The 17,864-nt window shown below is 39.5% G+C and overlaps 2 protein-coding genes across 2 annotated transcripts; both read left to right on the top strand.

Annotated features, from left to right (window-relative positions):
• Window positions 1-202: 202 nt before the first annotated feature.
• On the top strand, window positions 203-9,069 carry slc25a16 (solute carrier family 25 member 16). The gene is made up of 10 exons (XM_078273214.1): window positions 203-494; window positions 746-871; window positions 1,677-1,769; window positions 1,854-1,987; window positions 2,274-2,337; window positions 2,737-2,858; window positions 3,020-3,086; window positions 3,233-3,395; window positions 3,509-3,577; window positions 5,937-9,069. Exons 2-10 carry the CDS (start codon window positions 778-780, stop codon window positions 6,091-6,093), a joined length of 963 nt encoding a protein of 320 aa, XP_078129340.1. The 5' UTR covers window positions 203-494; window positions 746-777; the 3' UTR covers window positions 6,094-9,069.
• Window positions 9,070-9,601: 532 nt separating this feature from the next.
• On the top strand, window positions 9,602-15,765 carry alox5a (arachidonate 5-lipoxygenase a). Its single transcript, XM_078273029.1, has 14 exons — window positions 9,602-9,887; window positions 11,058-11,256; window positions 11,369-11,450; window positions 11,541-11,663; window positions 12,311-12,417; window positions 12,493-12,665; window positions 12,768-12,914; window positions 13,013-13,216; window positions 13,301-13,387; window positions 13,693-13,871; window positions 14,070-14,191; window positions 14,531-14,631; window positions 15,028-15,198; window positions 15,359-15,765. The coding sequence occupies exons 1-14, from the start codon at window positions 9,738-9,740 to the stop codon at window positions 15,536-15,538; spliced, it is 2,025 nt and encodes a 674-aa protein (XP_078129155.1). The 5' UTR covers window positions 9,602-9,737; the 3' UTR covers window positions 15,539-15,765.
• The last annotated feature ends 2,099 nt before the right edge of the window (window positions 15,766-17,864 follow it).

Raw genomic sequence — 17,864 nt, 5'->3', positions numbered from 1 at the left:
TAACGTTACACAGTAACTCTTCGGCATAGCGTTATTAATTTAAAACGGTTTGTAGATTTTTGTAGATAAGTTCAACTTCCTCTTTTTAAGCTGTGGCCGTTTATACGGATTGTTTTCCCTCAGAAAGAGCATAGACAGTTAAAGAGGCGGGGTGATGAGCCTCCCCTGGATGACGTTTTGCCGCTCTGAACAACGTCATCCTGCGACATCAACATGCGACTGTTTTCGGTCAGAGCAGTTTTGTCAGCGGGCGAAGGACATGAATGCGGTTATGTGAATCTTGACAGCTCCTCATCTTCTTTCATTACTTCAGTATTTTGTCCGTTTTCTTTTACTGGAACAGTTAACGACAACCTTCTCGGTGCGGGACCACCAGGTGTCCATGGTAACGGACAACAGCCACGATTACGAGAGAAAGAGATTTTTGAAAGATATTTCATCGGAAGGACCCTTTACTTTGCCGTTTCTTTGCCTCTAACAGTTTTGATTATCTTGTGAGTATGAACCAGGGGTGTCCTTCTCTTTCAGCTAAATATGCCCACTACTCCACTGGTTGTGGCTCTTAACCCTAACAGTTATGTCCCATTGCAAAGGAAGACTTATAATCAACCTTACACCAGCCTTAAGTCATTAAAAAACTGACAATTGACAGAAGGTTGACAGTCTGGTTTGCCCATAGAGATATTTGCCAGGATGATGATACATACTCATAACGTGCATTTACAGTATTTTCTTCAAATTGCAGTCATGGATGTGGCAGATTCTTGATCAGGAAGGATGACATCAGAGGCTGCGGTCTCCACATCTCCTGCCATAAGCAGCACCCCTGTCAAGACGGACTACTACTTTCTTCGCTCCTTTGTGGCTGGAGGTAGGATCTGACACATCAGTTTATACCATCAGTTTCAGGTCTGTGATGATTCACACAAGGGGACACAGTTCCAAGCCTCTGTGTGTTTGCAGGATTGCTTCCCTTTACCAAAGAAACACTTTCTTATTTGCTTTACTCCCCTTCTTTCTTTTGTGACCTATAAACTTATGTCTGTGCATGTTTAAATAAGTTGCTTCAACAAAACCTTAACAGCAGCTTTGGAGAAACCATGTCTCTGCTGTTACTGATCGCTCACCTCCCTGTGGAGCTTGGCAAGCAAACATGGAATGATCCTTAAATAAATAATGATTACTAAATAAATCATTATTCACATACTTATCCCTATACCCTTGTTCTTAAAGCCTGCTGTGCTACCTTTAGCACACCCTGCTTTATGTTTCCCTACACGTGATAGACATTTTTTTAGTTTGTACAGTATTTGTTTCCTATATTGCACTGGTATTTACAGTTTAAGACAGTTATAAGTAAATATTAGTATGTTTCTGTGTCATTGTTTGTGATTCTTCCTTTATTTTATTATGAAATGTGTTACATGAAAATCTGAGTAGTTGACTGTTTCACTTGTTCCCTTTTCTCTGACTTTTCTACAGCTACTTTTGTATGATGACCAACGTTGAACTATTCAACTGTTCAACTATCTTTAAATGATGGGCCTGTTTAATTGCCAGATTCACTCAAGATAAAACAAAACAAAGACATTACCAACCATTCTACTATAGTTACATGAAAAGTTCCATATTTAATAATAAATGCATTGATGCCGTGTTTTTCTGTTTTTGTTTAGGTGTTGCAGGATGCTGCGCCAAGACTACCATCGCTCCTCTGGACAGAATCAAGATTCTTCTTCAAGCGCAGAACCCCCATTACAAACATCTAGGTAAAAACAAGACATGGAAAGCCAATAAGTGTTTGTTTTTACACATCTGCGCCACATGAGGGAAACTCTGATCTATCTTTGCAGGAGTGTGGTCCACTCTCAAGGCTGTGCCAAAGAAAGAAGGCTTCCTTGGCTTGTACAAGGGTAATGGGGCAATGATGGTCAGGATATTTCCTTATGGAGCCATCCAGTTTATGTCCTTTGACAAATATAAAAAGGTACAGTTACAGTATATACTTTACTGTGGAATAATTCTTTCAAAGAGCAATGTTATAATAATAACGGTGTCGTAGTAAAACGAACAATAGCAGTTTTCTAGGGAACTGTAATCAGCTTTCACGTTGTTACTGTATGTGTTTTTTGCTGCATTTTGCTACAATTCAATTAAAAAAAACTTTAGTTGTACCCGGGTAGAGTAGTTAGAAAAAAAAAAAGTTGAAGTAAAACAAGAAGAATTTCAGTGCATTGTTTTTATTGGTTGACTTTTGTTTCCTCCCTTTACAGCTGCTAAGTAAAAAGATTGGGATCTCTGGACACATTCACCGCCTTGTGGCCGGATCAATGGCAGGTAATATATCTTTCCCACTTGCCTTTTCAGTCTGTGCCAGCTTAATATCATGTCCTCTTGAATCATGTCCTCTTGAATCATGTTTAAATTTGTCACCTCAGGACACACTTTCTCATAATGTGACATCACTACGATGCAAGTAGGCGTCATGCCTTGTTACTGTGTGCCAGACAAAAAGAAGAAAAAAACTTGTTATTGTGTGTTATTAAATCATCAGTCTGCCATCATCAGTATAAAAAGATTGAGTAACAAAGTGGAAAGTCAGTCACATGGAATTAAATACAGCTACAATGTGTGACTGTGTCTTAGTGTTTAATCTCAGTAAATTATTTTGAAGCATAACTATAGTCATAAACTGTGTGTTTTTACAACGTGTGTTCTTATGTTGTGTGTTTTCAGGGATGACAGCGGTGATCTGCACCTACCCTCTGGATGTGATCCGAGCCAGACTGGCCTTCCAGGTGACAGGAGAGCATCGATACACTGGAATTGCCAATGCCTTCCACACTATCTACCTTAAGGTAGTGGGCTAGGGTTCAACTTCTTAAACAAACAACACAGTCTTCACAAACATTTTATCCCTTCATTAAAAAATGCATTACATTTTTTTTTGTCAAGGTTGTTAATAATATATACAGTATCTACCTCTTACTACAGACCTGTTTCTCTTTTTTTTGCAAAGGAGGGGGGCATCTTGGGCTTCTATAGGGGACTAACACCAACACTTATTGGAATGGCCCCTTATGCAGGTGATTATTATGATTATTTTGCATAGTTTGATTGTGCTCCACGATCATTGAGCAGAACAACATTATATGTCCTCCTTCACATATGTAACCAGTGTTCTTTTGGGTTGCGTTAGCCTGAATCTTTGTCTCCCACTTCTATCCTTCAGGTTTCTCATTCTACACCTTTGGCACCCTGAAGAGCCTTGGCTTGAAACATTTCCCAGAGCTGCTGGCACGCCCCTCCTCAAACAACCCTGATGTCCTCATTCTGAAAACCCATGCAAACCTGCTCTGTGGGGGGGTTGCTGGTGCCATCGCTCAGTCAATATCGTAAGTGCTGAGGGCAGGCAGCCAACAAGCCTCGAGCTGACTGTGACTGGAGTTTGCTATATCAATACAGTGATTTATTGATGATTCTGTCAAATTGTGTTTATTATCACTAGGTACCCATTGGATGTTGCTAGAAGAAGAATGCAGTTAGGAGCCGTGCTTCCTGACTCTGAGAAATGTGTGTAAGTATCACCAATGTTCCTACTCTCTATATTCTGTTATACTATGATGTACTGCTGTGCATTATACATGTCAGTGTATGCAGTGTACTTCATCAGACAAATATTTTGCTCCTGGATTCCTAATCTCATTTAAGAATTGTGTTGTGAAAAAACAAAACAAAGAAGCATACAGTATAGTTCCAGTATTGTGTTCTGTTTTTGCAGTGAAACGTATGGGTGAACATTTAAAGGAGAAATGAAGGAGAAATAATTGTAAGGGTGATACTGAGGGTAATAATTGAGATGAAAACTGCTCATCTGGCAAGGTGTCCATGTTTTAAAAAACAAAAATCTGTGTTTGAATTCAAGTGTTTGGGACATAAATTGAGGAGTTTCCTCTTAAAATAGTTGATTCCACATTTGGCTTTATAAGCAGAGTTTGATGAGGACGTGCGTGCTCACAACTGGAGAGAAAATTCCAGAGGTCGGTGGGTTGTTTACATTAGCCTAAAACTTCAAGGAGCACAATAGCTACTGAGCTGTAAAACTACAGCAACATACCGTTCGTACCTGTACACGTTTACACAATGCCAGTCCAAACACTGCTCATTGTTCTTGCATTATGTGCTTATCCTTGATATTTAAGAAGAACACATTCATAAGGTCCAGTCAATACATCAGTGCCCAAGAAGGTCATTTGTCTCCTACCCAAGGTTTGTTTTAGATAGATAGATAGATATTTTATTGATCCCCAAGGGGAAATTCAAGGTCCTAGTAGCTTACAGACATCACACACAACATACACATACATCATAAACAGGATGATAAAATAAAAAATCCACATGAATGTACTAAGAGATGTATAAGCATGAGATGCTTACAGTGACAGGGCAGAGACTGACCCTGTGATTTAGTATGAGGGTGTGTGTCATGGTGGTAGTGCAAATAGGTCCAATAGTGCAAGGATAAAGTGTAGACACCAGCATTAAATAAAATAAAATATGGACAATATAAGAGAATAATAATAAAAACTATAGCAGTGCAAGGATAAAGTTTAAAAAAGACAGCATTAAATATGGGCATTATAAGCATTAAGCATTACATATGGGTATTATAAGGGAATAAAGTAGACAGTAGGATAGACACAAGTCAACAGTCAATGTTAGAGTTTTGAAGTAATAGGGTTACAGCCATTGTTCAAGTATTAAGTTAAACCTCAGTCCATGCTGGGGGAAGGAGGGAGGGAGGGGTTGTGCATATGGGCTAATATAGCCAGTAAACAGTGTAACAGTATAAACAGTAAGCAGTAAAAAGTGGGCCAGTGGACAGTCAGTACATAACTGTTGTTGTAGGAGGTAGTGGAAGTGGTGGAGAGGGAGGAGAGGCAGACAGATTATGCAGAGAAGTCCCTCTTTCCTCTTCCCTTTTGTGAAACATTGTAGAGTTGTATGGCCCGACAAATGACTTTCTCAGTCTGTCTGTTGTGCATGGCAGTGTGCGTAGTCTTGAGCTGATCATGCTCTTCTGCTTTGTGAAAGTGGAGTGGATGACAGTCATTGTCCAAAATGTTGAGCAGTTTTTTCAGGGTCCTTTTATCTGATATTGAAGTGATGCACTCCAGTTCAACGCCCACGACAGAGCCAGCTTTCCTTACCAGTCTATCCAGTCGCCCAGCATCCGTCTTCTTAGTGCTTCCTCCCCAGCATACCACAGCATAGAGGAGGATGCTGGCAACAACAGACTGGTAAAACATCCAGAGGAGCTTGCTGCAGACATTAAAGGACTGCAGCCTCCTCAGGAAGTACAGCCGGCTCTGCCCTTTCTTGTAGAGTGCTTCAGTGTTGGATGACCAGTCCAGTTTATTGTCCAGGTGTATCCCCAGATACTTGTAGGTGTTTACCACCTCCACATTGACCCCCTCAATGGAGACTGGCAGCAGGGTGGGCTTAGACCTACGGAAGTCCACCACCATCTCCTTGGTCTTTGAAGTGTTGAGTTGTAGGTGGTTGAGATTGCACCATTGTACAAAGTCATCCACCAGGCCCCTGTACTCCTCCTCCTGTCCATCCCTAATACACCCCAAAATTGCAGTATTTTGTGTTTATATGGCTGCTGTTCACCAACAGGGTTTAGTTCCCCACAGCACAGGCAAACCTCAAGAACAAACAAATTGATTTATCATGCCTGTAAAGTCAATAATAAAACTGTACATTGTTGTCATATGCAAGATTTAATACTTAATTGTCAGCTCAACATAGTTAGGAATTAGCTTTAGGGGAGCTAATAAACAAAACCTCAGGACACATACTGTATCATGACCACAGAAACAGTGGATTTCTTTTCTAAAAAGTGTATGATTTCTTGTCTTGCACCTTAACAGATCACTGAGCAAGACCCTGACGTACGTGTATAATGAGTACGGGGTCAAGAAGGGATTATACCGAGGCCTTTCTCTCAACTACATCCGCTGTATCCCCTCCCAGGCCGTGGCCTTTACCACCTATGAGTTCATGAAGCAGACCCTTCACCTCAACTAGCCACTGTTTTCATTTCTTCCGAGTCATTAAGGGATCGACCTCAATGCTTCCATCATAGAGTGATCTGAGGCTCACTCGCTACGTCTTAAACTCTTCAATGTGGGAATCACCTTTTCCTTGAGTTCACTGAAGGCAACAGAGAAGTCAGTTAACGTGAAAAAAGGAAACTGGATATCAGACAATAAGGCACTCCTCGTCTGTCCTATTTCATTCCCTCTTCCTGCTTTTGTGAGTCACCGCCTCTTAAGAGAAGATTTGCTCAAACACACGACATGTGGCTTGAATTTGAGCAACTCCCTCATCAGTGTCTCCATGGATACAGCAGGTCAGCGGCTCGGTTGGTTGGATGGCTCGGGGCAAAGATATGTTCTTTAAAAATGTTGTTGGCAACACCACAACAACCCTTTGATTGTGTAGAAGCCCCCTCATTCACACAGATGTCCTCATACTCTCTTTTTCTGTCTATCTCATGACCCAAAGCGATATTAAGATGGACACCATCTTAAAATGATCACATTAGCTGTTTTTTTCAAAACAGTTTCTTTACAAAGTCAACTCGGTACAACTCAGTGCTATGCATTTATTTGAATAGTGTATCACCCCTAAGCACTTCAATTCTACAGCTACACTTTTTTTTTTTATAGTTTAATTTATTCTTTTTTCCAAATATTGTTGAAGAGTGGCTGGAGTTTTAAAATAATCTGATCTATAAGGTTTTGTTCATTCACAGCTTAGCTTGTCTTTTAATCTACAGTGCAGGTTTGGGGTGCAGTAACTTTAGGCGAAGTTGCTGTTTGTGTGTCTTTGCCTTTGTTCTCGCCAAATCTAAAATCAATTTAATAATAATAATAATAATAAAAAAAGATGCAGTGGCCAGGGTGGCACATAATTTCAGTTTAAGACATTAACATTTTATTGCTAATCTTTCAATAGTGCAGTTACTGTATGCATTTTCAGTTTTATGTTGGTTAATGTGCACTCAGTTTTTGTTTAGCCTGTAGCTTTGATGATATTGAATTATGTGTATCTTTTCTCAGCTGTGATCAGAAAGATATTTTGAGTTTAAGATGTCAGCATTTTGATATAATATGGATTTAGGTCTGACATGTCTGGAGGGAGGTGAAGGGACTCAGGAGAAATTTGCACTTCATCACTGTAGCTTTTTCTTCATTTATGTATTGTTTTAGCGACCTATTGCCACTGGGTGGCAGCATTGAATTTAAATTGTATTGTTTACCATCAGAGCTGGACACAACATTCATTTCATACATCTCTTATCAAATACAAGTCAGATTCAACAAGTCAACAAAAGAAAGTTGACTATATAATAGTAATATATAGCAGATAGTGAGTATATAATAGTAATATATGCAGCGTTTTTAACCTAGTTCAGCTAAAATGTTTGACTACCCACCAGAGCTCGTGCAGGTAGGCTGAACATTAATAACTGAATAGAAAAATGTCCCACTGGCCTTTAATTAAAGGCTGCATTCACACCAAATCAGGCTTATTGCTGCAATGCCGGATTTGGTGTGAATGCAGCCACCACCACTAGTCACCACCAATGTTTACGTATGCCTCATTAGTTGTACAAGCATCCGTCTTTTTTCAGCCTGTTGCCTTTCTCTGCGTTTAATGTCTTACTTCACCAGAGTGATTACTGTGTTTTATTGAATTTTCTTCACAAGTTTCAGTTGATGCCTCAGGTTTTAGATCACTTTATATGAATAGGGGGGAAATTGCAAAGAGCAGATGGTTTCCAACTTGGCTTGTGACCGCTTAAAATGAAGCATGACTACGTACAACCACTCATCACAGTTAACATCTATCCACCAACATTCTGATGTTTCATTTGAATGATTGTGGGAGGACTGAAGAGGTAAAACTTTACTCTTAATATTTCACAAAAAAAGCAGATATTTGAGGAAAGTCCAAACACACAAACACAAAATTGTGTCAGAGACAGTCCTCTTGACCCTACCAAAATCTGTGAATTTTTTTACATACCCTGGTATTCCCCATCCCCGGATTACAAGGTGATGTCACTTTCACCCCACACACCCACCCCACCCTCCGACTCACTGTATAGATGCAGCAGTCAACTGTCAGTAGTGTGGACAGTGTGGAGTAATGAAAGATCTGTCAGAGCAGTGGGGTGGAGCGGCTGCAGGCTGCTGCGGAGGCAGGGGTGGTAGCGTGTGTGGTTCAAATGCAAATTTTTTTTAATTTGTAAAGGTAAGCATGTTTAAGCTAAAACGGAGTGTTAAGTTGCTCTTTGATAATATTGTGATCGCTGAGATTCGTTTTGTGTGAGGTTGGGAACTACTGCTAGTATACTAATACTAGAATATTGTGTGTGTGCGCAAAGGTGTTGTTGAACAAAAGTCTGAACATATAATTCTCCCAAATCACAAGCGAGATGAATAAGAGACCTCTATGTAACTCTTGATTAAAGTGCATCGAACAATGAATAAGCTACAGTATCTGTAACTGCACCGCCCTGCTGTGCATAAGAGCTTAATCACACACAATCTCACTGGTGATAAGTGGGAAACAAAATATAGTATTCAGTAACATTTCTGCTTTTCATGGTTCAACTCATTCATCTACAGTACGGCTGTGCTTTAATTTACGCTTGTTTTTATTTCCATGTTTTTTTTTTTGTTTTACGAAGTCTCCTATCAATCCTTCAAGAGCAGATCAGCTATGTTCCTGCTGCTCACTGCAACACCTGATTATGTACCGTAGGAGAAGGACGATATTTCTATATGTAAATGTCTATAATAGTACGCTGTACTACTTTATCAAACTATATTAGATGTGACTGAGACAAGATGCATAGTTTTGAGAATGATTGAACAATGAAAATGCCTTTTTTTTTTTGTCAGTTATTTCCTCAATTTGTACATGTACATGTTTGCCTGCCTGCTTTTCATAAGAAGTGTCTGAATTAAATGTCGCCTTCGTAAAACGGTACCAATGCTTGTGTCTTTATTTTGTCTGTAAGTGTGATCATGTGAATGTATTTTTTTTAAATTTTTTTTTTATCAAACTTGTGAAGCAGGAACAAGTAACTTCCAGTTCTCACTTTAAGTTTTACTCGCACAGACCCCTGTTAATGTTACAGTTTCAGCTGTAAAACCACAGATATATTTGCATTTATTTCCCCGAAACTAGAATACACTATGTGTTGTTGTCCAGTGTCACGTACTGATTTGACTGGTAAATGTGATGTGTAAAAGATGTGTATGGACAAATATTCCATTTCCACATCAGTCAAATAAAACATTCTCCGTTACGGCCTGTAATACAGGAATTTATTCCATTATCCTTTTATTAATCACCCTCCTGTTTGCAGACAAAGGCAATGAATTTGATATCAACCCCCTGGACACCTTTACCTGCACCCACATTCGTGTCTGTACACCGATAACACATCTAGGAAGGACAGTTGTATTATGTTCTGACCTCATTTATAGTGGGTGGAGAGCCGTGTCTTGCACCTCCCTCTTCTGCCTGATTACACTTGTTATTGTTTGTGCAAGGGTAATGGGGAGAAGTAGACATCAGTGAAAGAAATAGTTAGAAGGGGAAACTTGCCTTTGCTAAAATCTACAGAGGGCGTTTGGACCTGTGGGACCGCCATGCCTACTTACACAGTGACTGTTTCCACAGGGAGCCAGTGGTTCGCAGGGACAGATGATTATATCTACATTACACTGGTGGGCACGGAGGGATGCAGCGAGAGAACGCTGCTGGACAAAGCTCTGTACAATGACTTTGAGAGGGGGGCGGTAAGTGATGTTACACTGCTGTAGAGCTGTGAGGAAGACTGTGTGACTGTGTGAAGGCTGTGTATTTAAAATTTCTGATGAATGGTGAGAATGGTTTCAACAACTACAACACTGGGTTAGATTGTTTGCATGTTGATGGAAAAGAGGAAGAAGTTACGACAGAGATGTTCTGTTTTTTTTTTAACAAGTTAATTCTGGATGGAAAACAAAAATAAACAGAAAAAAAGAAGTCTACTCTAAACAATTTGCTGCTGTTAACATAAAGCAGATTTTAATTGAAAATATAAGCAGCTTTTTTCATTTTATCTTTTATAATATACTGTACACTGTTCAGTGATTCAACATTAGCAAAGTAGAGGTCCTTCTACAATGTCACTAAAATGTATTCTTGAGATCAATGCTTCTATCAGTTGATATTAAAATATTTAAAACTAATTCTAAAGAAGTGGGTCTTGAGGTCGCTGAGGTCTGATCCGGTATCAAAACAAAATTTTGCATCCACTTAGCATTCTTCATACAATGTTTTAAGTTAAAACGTAATTTGCCATTGGAATTGAGATGCCAGTTTTAGCTGTTGTCCAATGTAAGCCTGAAATTTCATTTTAGAAAAGACATTTTATTGAGCTAAATAATGTTTTATTACAACATAATACAAAATGTTAAAGTCACATACAGTATATGTTAGCTTCCTACAACTTTCTCTTTATTGCATATTTCAAACTTGTTTTTAGGACTGCACGATATGAGAACAATATGTAATTGCGATTATTTTGACAGATATTGCAATTGCAATATAATTCACTTTGCAATATTTTTGCATCATTATTCTTATTTTCATTCAAATTTCATTGATCATTGTGTGATTTTGCGAGGATCTGTACCAAACAAAAAGATTTTTCTTAAGTCTGTATAATTAAATAGGCTGGGATATCTCTGCAGTACCACAATACTTAGTTCAGAATGGTATTTGGAAACATATTTTACCTTTAACAAATTGTGCTCCTTCCTGCAGTTTGGACATTGCACCAGTCCATATTGCGATTTCGACAAAAAGCACGTGGTGACATGTGAAATGTGTTTCACCCACGACAAAACTTTAACTACACTTAAATACACACCTGATTCCTTTTTTTTCCATCTTATTTATTTAGCCGCTGGATTTAATTGCAGGTGGACTCCTATGACGTGAGGGTTGGGGAGGACCTGGGTGAGATAGTGTTTGTAAAGATTGAGAAGAATAAGTACTGGGTGCAGGATGACTGGTACTGCAGGTACATCACAGTCAAGACTCCATCTGGAGACTATGTGGAGTTCCCCTGCTTCCGATGGCTGGTGGATGACAAAGAAGTTGTGCTGCGGGATGGAAGAGGTACATCAGTTCATTTTTTTTTTTTTTGCAAAACAGACTGCCTGTATCCTTCTTTGTCATTAGTCAGAGTCTGAAAGTACAAGCCATCCCCTTTGTCTTGTGTCTGCTGCAGCACACCTGCCTCAGGATGATAAGACGAGCATGGTCAAGCTGCACAGACAAAAAGAGCTGGAAAAAAGGAGAAAAACCTACAGGCTAGTTCACTCTACACATGCAGTTTGTGCTTGTGTTGTGTGTTACAGAAGGCTGAGGCTGCTCACTAACATCTCTGCTATCCTTTATAGATGGAAGGAGTGGCAGCCAGGCTTTCCCATGAGCATAGATGCTAACAGACACAAGGATTTGCCCCGGGACATCCAGTTTGACACTGAAAAGGGAGTGGACTTTGTACTGAACTACAGTAAAGCGTACGTGCTCCCTCTAAAAGCCTGCTGTAGTAAAGCTTTAACAGGTTCACAGTAGTTGTGAGGACAGTTGCTGCCCCTCGGTCAGTGGAGCTTTAACCTCAGGGTGTTTTTCAATGCAAAGTTTTCATGATCAGATGTTAAACTCCAGCCTGATAACATGCTTCTATTTTCTGTACTCATGATTTCCTGGAAAAACAGAGGCGTCATTGTGTGTTTATCACCAGGGAACATTTGCATTTAGTTTTTATGCAGGCTTGATAGCTTGCACATAAACATAATAACACAAAACTGATCCACAATGCAACTGTTTGCATCATGTAGTAGTATTGCTAAAAATCGCAACAAATGACAAAGCTTTGAAAATGATGTATGATAATGATTTGTGGACTGGAGAAGTAGGTGAGATGGAGAAAAATGAGTCACACAATTTGGCAAAGGGAGCTTCAAAAGTTTTAAGGCTGATTCTTGCTGCAAAAATCATCGTAACTACACATGCAGTATAACACAACTCTCTTTTCCAAAATACATTTTTAATTGCAGTGTTTAATTGAGATTCAGATTTCAGATACTTTGATCGCTTTGACATGAATATAGTGACAAATATGATGATGATGATGATGATGATGATGATAACGATGAATTTCCAGAATAGAGAACCTGTTTGTGAACCAGTTCATGCACATGTTCCAGTCCTCCTGGAGCGACTTCGCTGACTTTGAGAAGATCTTTGTGAGAATCAAAAACACAATCTCAGGTCAGCCTCATATATTATATTTATTATATTATATTATATTATATTATATTATATTATATATTATATATTATCCAGAGTATGTGATGCAACACTGGAAGGAGGACTTCATGTTTGGGTACCAATTTCTAAACGGTTGCAACCCGGTAATGATCCAAAAGTGCACCAAACTTCCCGACAAGTTTCCCGTCACTCATGAGATGGTTTCTGTCAGCCTGGAGAGGGAGCTGACTCTGGAGCAGGAGATAGAGGTAGACATTGTTGTGTCTGTTTCTGTGAATCTATTTATAAGTTATATGTCTCTCCTGAATTCTCCTACTGAAGTACAATGTGAATCAATGTTCTGTCTCCAGGCAGGTAACGTGTACATAGTGGACTACGAGGTGTTGGACGGCATCAGTCCTAACAGAACAGACCCATGCACGCTGCAGTACCTGACAGCCCCGATGTGTCTGCTCTACAAGACCACTCAGAACAAGATCCTGCCCATAGCCATACAGGTACGGTGATGTTGAGCAGCAGCAAGTGTGTGTTACACAACGAGGGGGACATTTCTCTTCTTCTACCTGCTTCTCCCTCATCCTCCATCTTTTCCCAGCTTGGGCAGACTCCAGGTGAAGACAATCCAATCTTTCTGCCCACTGATGGTCAGTACGACTGGCTGCTGGCTAAGATCTGGGTCCGCTCAGCTGACTTCCAGTACCACCAGAACATCACACACCTGCTCAGGACTCATCTGATGACAGAGGTGTTTGCTATTGCCATGTACAGGCAGCTCTCTGCTGTTCACCCTGTGTACAAGGTAAAACATAGACTCATTAACTGATTAGTTGATTAATTGATTAATTAAACGATTGATTGATTTATGGATTGATGTTCCTTCTAGCTGCTTATCCCACACATTCGTTTTACCATCGCTATCAACACCAAGGCCAGAGAACAGCTCATCTGCGAGTGTGGCATCTTTGACAAGGTGAGTTTGTGAATACAAAATAAAGGGACAAACTTTACAAACTCAACTCAGTCTTTTTTTTTTAACCTTCAGTTAATTTGGGCTTTTTTATTTTTTTATTTGGGCTTTTTAGTTTTTGTTTTAGTTAGAAAGCAAGATAAAAGCAAATAATGTGCTGGATAAGAAGGAAAAAAGCCAATTCCCTTCCATTAACTAAATTATAATCTAGATGCTTTGTTTTAAATTGACACTCAAAAGCACAATCATTAGCTGCAGGAATAATGAGTGACATGTGATGATGCTGTATCTTCTCCATCCTCGTCAAGGCTAACGCAACAGGTGGAGGTGGTCACATCCAGCTGATCCAGAAGGCCGTGAAGTCTCTGACCTTCAGGTCTCTGTGCTTCCCGGACATCATTCAAGCCCGCGGTGTGGACAACAAGGAGGAGCTGCCCACCTACTTCTACAGAGACGACGGCTACAAGGTGTGGGAGGCTACCAAGAGGTGAGAAACAACTCTTTTTAAGAGTTTTTACGGACGCCACTAAGGAATAGTTTGTGTGTCTGAGGGAGTGAAAACATAACAGTCATAACAAAGTATAAATAGTGTGGGAACATTTCTATTATTGTGTGTGAGAAAGAGAAGTTGCAGCATTTTTTCCCCCCTCTATATGTGACTGTTGTCCTGTTTTCTGTCTGGCAGTTTTGTGTCTGATGTGGTGCATATTTACTACGCTAGCGATGAGACGTTGCAGGAAGACGAAGAAATCCAGGCCTTCATTAAAGATGTGTGCAGCTTCGGTATGCAGGACTTTGATTACTGTGGTGGGTACACATTACAGATGTCCTGTTCAAAATGCAGCACCTAACCAATATGTAAAGCTTCTTTTCCCAAGGAGAGAAGCAGCTCACTCAACCTTCAATATTTTTTATTAGTGTAGAAGTTTTTTGGTGAAGACCGTTACGACAGGAAACTGACAGTGTTACAAATTCAAATCTGCTCTGTCATAGACGAATGGTTTGAAAGTTTGGACAGGAAGCCACAGGAGTGTGATGGTGTCACTGCTTCAGTGTTGTAATAACCTTTCCGCATTTCTCTATTACCTGCATTGTGCAAGGGTCTTTTTTGTAAAAGCTTACTTTGTCAATTCTATCCGTGCACAGAGTTTCCAAAGTCCCTGAAAACACGTAAGGAGCTGATAGAGTATCTGACCGCCATTGTGTTCACTGCTTCATCTCAGCATGCAGCGATCAACTTTGGACAGGTAAGTAATAGATTAGCAGGAACCTGACATTCATATAATATATAATATAATCAAAATATAAAGTAACAGAACTTGGAAAACAGAAAAATGGTCCCTGGGACTGATATATTATTATCTGACACTATTGGATTGCTAATACTGATGCATAGATAAATAGCATTTCACTGTAGCTAGTTTAGACTACTTTATATACAGTAAGGTAGTTTCGTCCAGTGCTTCCCGACATAGTGGTTGACAAAAACAAATGGTTGCATTCCACTGGTTTCTTCTTTAATGATGCATTGCATTTAAAAAAAAGAAGTAAACTGTTAACCTGTAATGTAACTAGTAATTATAGCTGTCAGATAAATGCTGTACTGCATGCACGTACTGTATATCTTTGTGTACATTGTGTAGTATGACTGGTATTCCTGGATCCCCAATGCTCCATCTACCATGAGAAGGCCCCCGCCCAACAAGAAGGGCCTGGCAAATGTGAACTTGATCATCGAGAGCCTCCCTGATCGTGGACGTTCCAGCTGGCACCTGGGGGCCGTCTGGGCCCTCAGCCAGTACCAGGAGGGCGAGGTACGGAAAGGGCACACTGTGTGTGACACACACACACACACACACACACACACACACACACACGTCTCAGTACAGACTGGGCTGTTTTAAGGAACAGTCAAAACTATAAATTTCTAATTTCAAAATAAACCTCCTGGCTGAATGGCCCGTCTCCCTGCAGCTGTACCTGGGCATGTATCCCGATGAGCATTTCATAGAGAAGCCGGTAAAGGCGGCCATGGAGAGGTTCAGGATTCAGCTGGCAGAGATAAACAGCTCCATCAAGAAGAGGAACGACGGAAAGAAGCTGCCTTACTACAACATGACCCCAGACAAAATCCCCAACAGTGTCGCTACTTGATATTTTGCAAATAGCACCTTGAAGTTATGCTATTACTGAGCTGGGTACATATGCTGTTAGAAAATGGTTTGTCACATGAGTGTGTGAATTTGATACTTCTATAGATGCAAATGCATATGTGCTGCCCAAAAAGTCAATTTGCAAACCTCAACTTTGCTTCTAAATTATTTTTTTTTGTCACTTATTGGGGTGAAAATGAGTCAGCAATTAAAATGTTTTCATTTCAAGCTGCAGTGTGTCATTTCTATGTGCTCCTTTTTCATAGTATAGTAGTAGAGTATATAACAGAACATGAAGTCCCGTTACCTTCCCATTTAAATTCAGAACACATTATTTTAATTGACAAAGACGCAAAACATTAAAAGTAACGTAATTTTTATTTGGTTGTTCTTTTTAAGTCTACATACTTTGTTTGATAATGGCAAATTAAACTGAAAACACATCAATATTTCTTTTAAAAACACAAGTACTTTTACCAATTTTTTTACAGTTACTATTCCAAAGTAAATTCACAGACAAATGTGGAATGATATCATAAGACAGGGGAACAGTCATATAGGTTCAAGTCCAGTCAGTAGTAAACAAATGTAGCTTTATGCAAGTTACACTATTCCCAGACATGATAAAATGTAAGCGGCAGGGTAAAGATAGACAGAAAAATCTAGACTTAGACCTCAAATACTGGGACAGCAAGGCAGAGAAAGTACCTTCACTTCTCAGTCGATGTGCTGCTCAAATGGGATTATAAAATTAAGAAATCAGTTCATGATTAGACACTACGAAAAAAAAGAAAACGCTGCTATCAGAGAGGAACATGCCTGCTTGTAAAGTTGTCCTAAAGTGGCCTCAAAACTTCTGTCTCAGACTTCATGAAAGGAGCCAGCTCCTATGAGTAGAAAATAAAAAAGAAGCACAATTTACATCTTTAATCTTCCATCTCAAAGAAACTACATGCCTAAATATCCCATGTTGTTTATGTGAAGAACATGAAATGTTTAAATGTGATGCTGTGGTTAAATGTCTAAATTCTGCATATTTAAAACAAAATTTATCAAGCAATTTAAAAAGCGAGATTGAGGAGCAGATGTTCACATTACGTTCTGGGAATCAAGGTATCTGAAGTGCAAAACAAAGAGTGAAAGTGATGTTCTGGCATTTATGCCTGGGAGAAAAAAAGTGTAAGTTGCATAAAACTACTAATGAAAGGATTTTTTTTTCTTTTTTAAATGAACAAATTGTACTCGGTTTTCTTTTAAAAATAAATACAACACAAAATGAAGAAATAATCATTTTATACCCAGAAGACACCCTGGACATTAAACACCATTACATAACTATATAATAGAATATCAACAAAAGGGTAATTGCACTTTTTATCTGTCTAATTGCACTGAGCCTCGCAGGTATCAAAGTTTCAGAGAAGCTTCTCATTACTAGGTCTTAATCCAACTTGACACACAACTCCCTTGGCTCATATTATGTATTAAAATTATATTAGACTCCAGATCTCAAGTCACCGTGGGGCATATACACAAATACGCTATGAACTGTTGCAAAAACAAAGCACAGATTTCATTTATTGCTGCTGCTGCTGAGCAGTAATTGTCACATATGTTGTTGGACCATCATTGTTCACAGACCGTATACTGGTATCAAAGACATTTTAAAAATGTGGGTGTTGTTGGAATGGCTGTGAGGCTCAACATGAGCCTGGCATCACTGTGCTCCCACATACACAAAAGCACTTACAATGACTGTAAGCCCAAAAACACATCGCTCTGAGAAATCAACAGCTGCCTACTTCAGACCGCACCTTCAGCTTCTCACCAGCAGGCGGCGCTCCAGTCAGCTCATCAATAAAAGATGATGCATACTGTCACAGGCAGCAAATGTCGGGATGTATTGCATTGCTTTTATAGCAAATTAAACTGATTGTTAATAAATGTGACAACCCAAAATGTTAAGAGTATTTAGTTAGAGTAGAGTTAGAGTATTTAAGCTGTGCTTCGCTGTGCTTCCTTTTAGAAACGAAAAAAGGTGTTCGAGCAATTTGTTTTATTTGAGCCACACAATGACAGATGTGAGAAAAAAACTAAACACTAAAATAGACACACCATGTGATAAGAGTCTGGCAAGAAGAAAGAAGACACTTTCGCTGAAACAGACTTCTGCTTGCCTGAAATGCTGAGCAATTATCCTATAAAGTACATCATGTGCAAACATCCAATCTTTCACCTTATATTCAGGAGTGTGTTAATCTAACTGAAGGAATGGACTGTAAATGTGCAGGTCCTGCAGAGCAAAAATGTGCTTATTTTGAGCAGCC

This window comes from Sander vitreus, chromosome 17 (assembly GCF_031162955.1).
Source record: "Sander vitreus isolate 19-12246 chromosome 17, sanVit1, whole genome shotgun sequence".
Lineage (NCBI taxonomy): Eukaryota > Metazoa > Chordata > Actinopteri > Perciformes > Percidae > Sander > Sander vitreus.
Note: the sequence above shows the minus strand (reverse complement) of the source record. Positions and strands in the feature narration are given on the sequence as shown.

What these genes read in the sequence shown, in the direction of transcription:
- slc25a16 (XM_078273214.1), top strand. Translation starts at nt 778, where the DNA reads ATGACATCAGAGGCTGCGGTCTCCACATCTCCTGCCATAAGCAGCACC. An exon ending in TCGCTCCTTTGTGGCTGGAG is followed by an intron (nt 872 to 1,676) that starts GTAGGATCTGAC and finishes GTTTTTGTTTAG; the next exon opens with GTGTTGCAGGATGCTGCGCC. An exon ending in TCCACACTATCTACCTTAAG is followed by an intron (nt 2,859 to 3,019) that starts GTAGTGGGCTAG and finishes TTTTTTGCAAAG; the next exon opens with GAGGGGGGCATCTTGGGCTT.
- alox5a (XM_078273029.1), top strand. Translation starts at nt 9,738, where the DNA reads ATGCCTACTTACACAGTGACTGTTTCCACAGGGAGCCAGTGGTTCGCA. An exon ending in GTACTGAACTACAGTAAAGC is followed by an intron (nt 11,664 to 12,310) that starts GTACGTGCTCCC and finishes ATGAATTTCCAG; the next exon opens with AATAGAGAACCTGTTTGTGA. An exon ending in CTCTGGAGCAGGAGATAGAG is followed by an intron (nt 12,666 to 12,767) that starts GTAGACATTGTT and finishes TTCTGTCTCCAG; the next exon opens with GCAGGTAACGTGTACATAGT.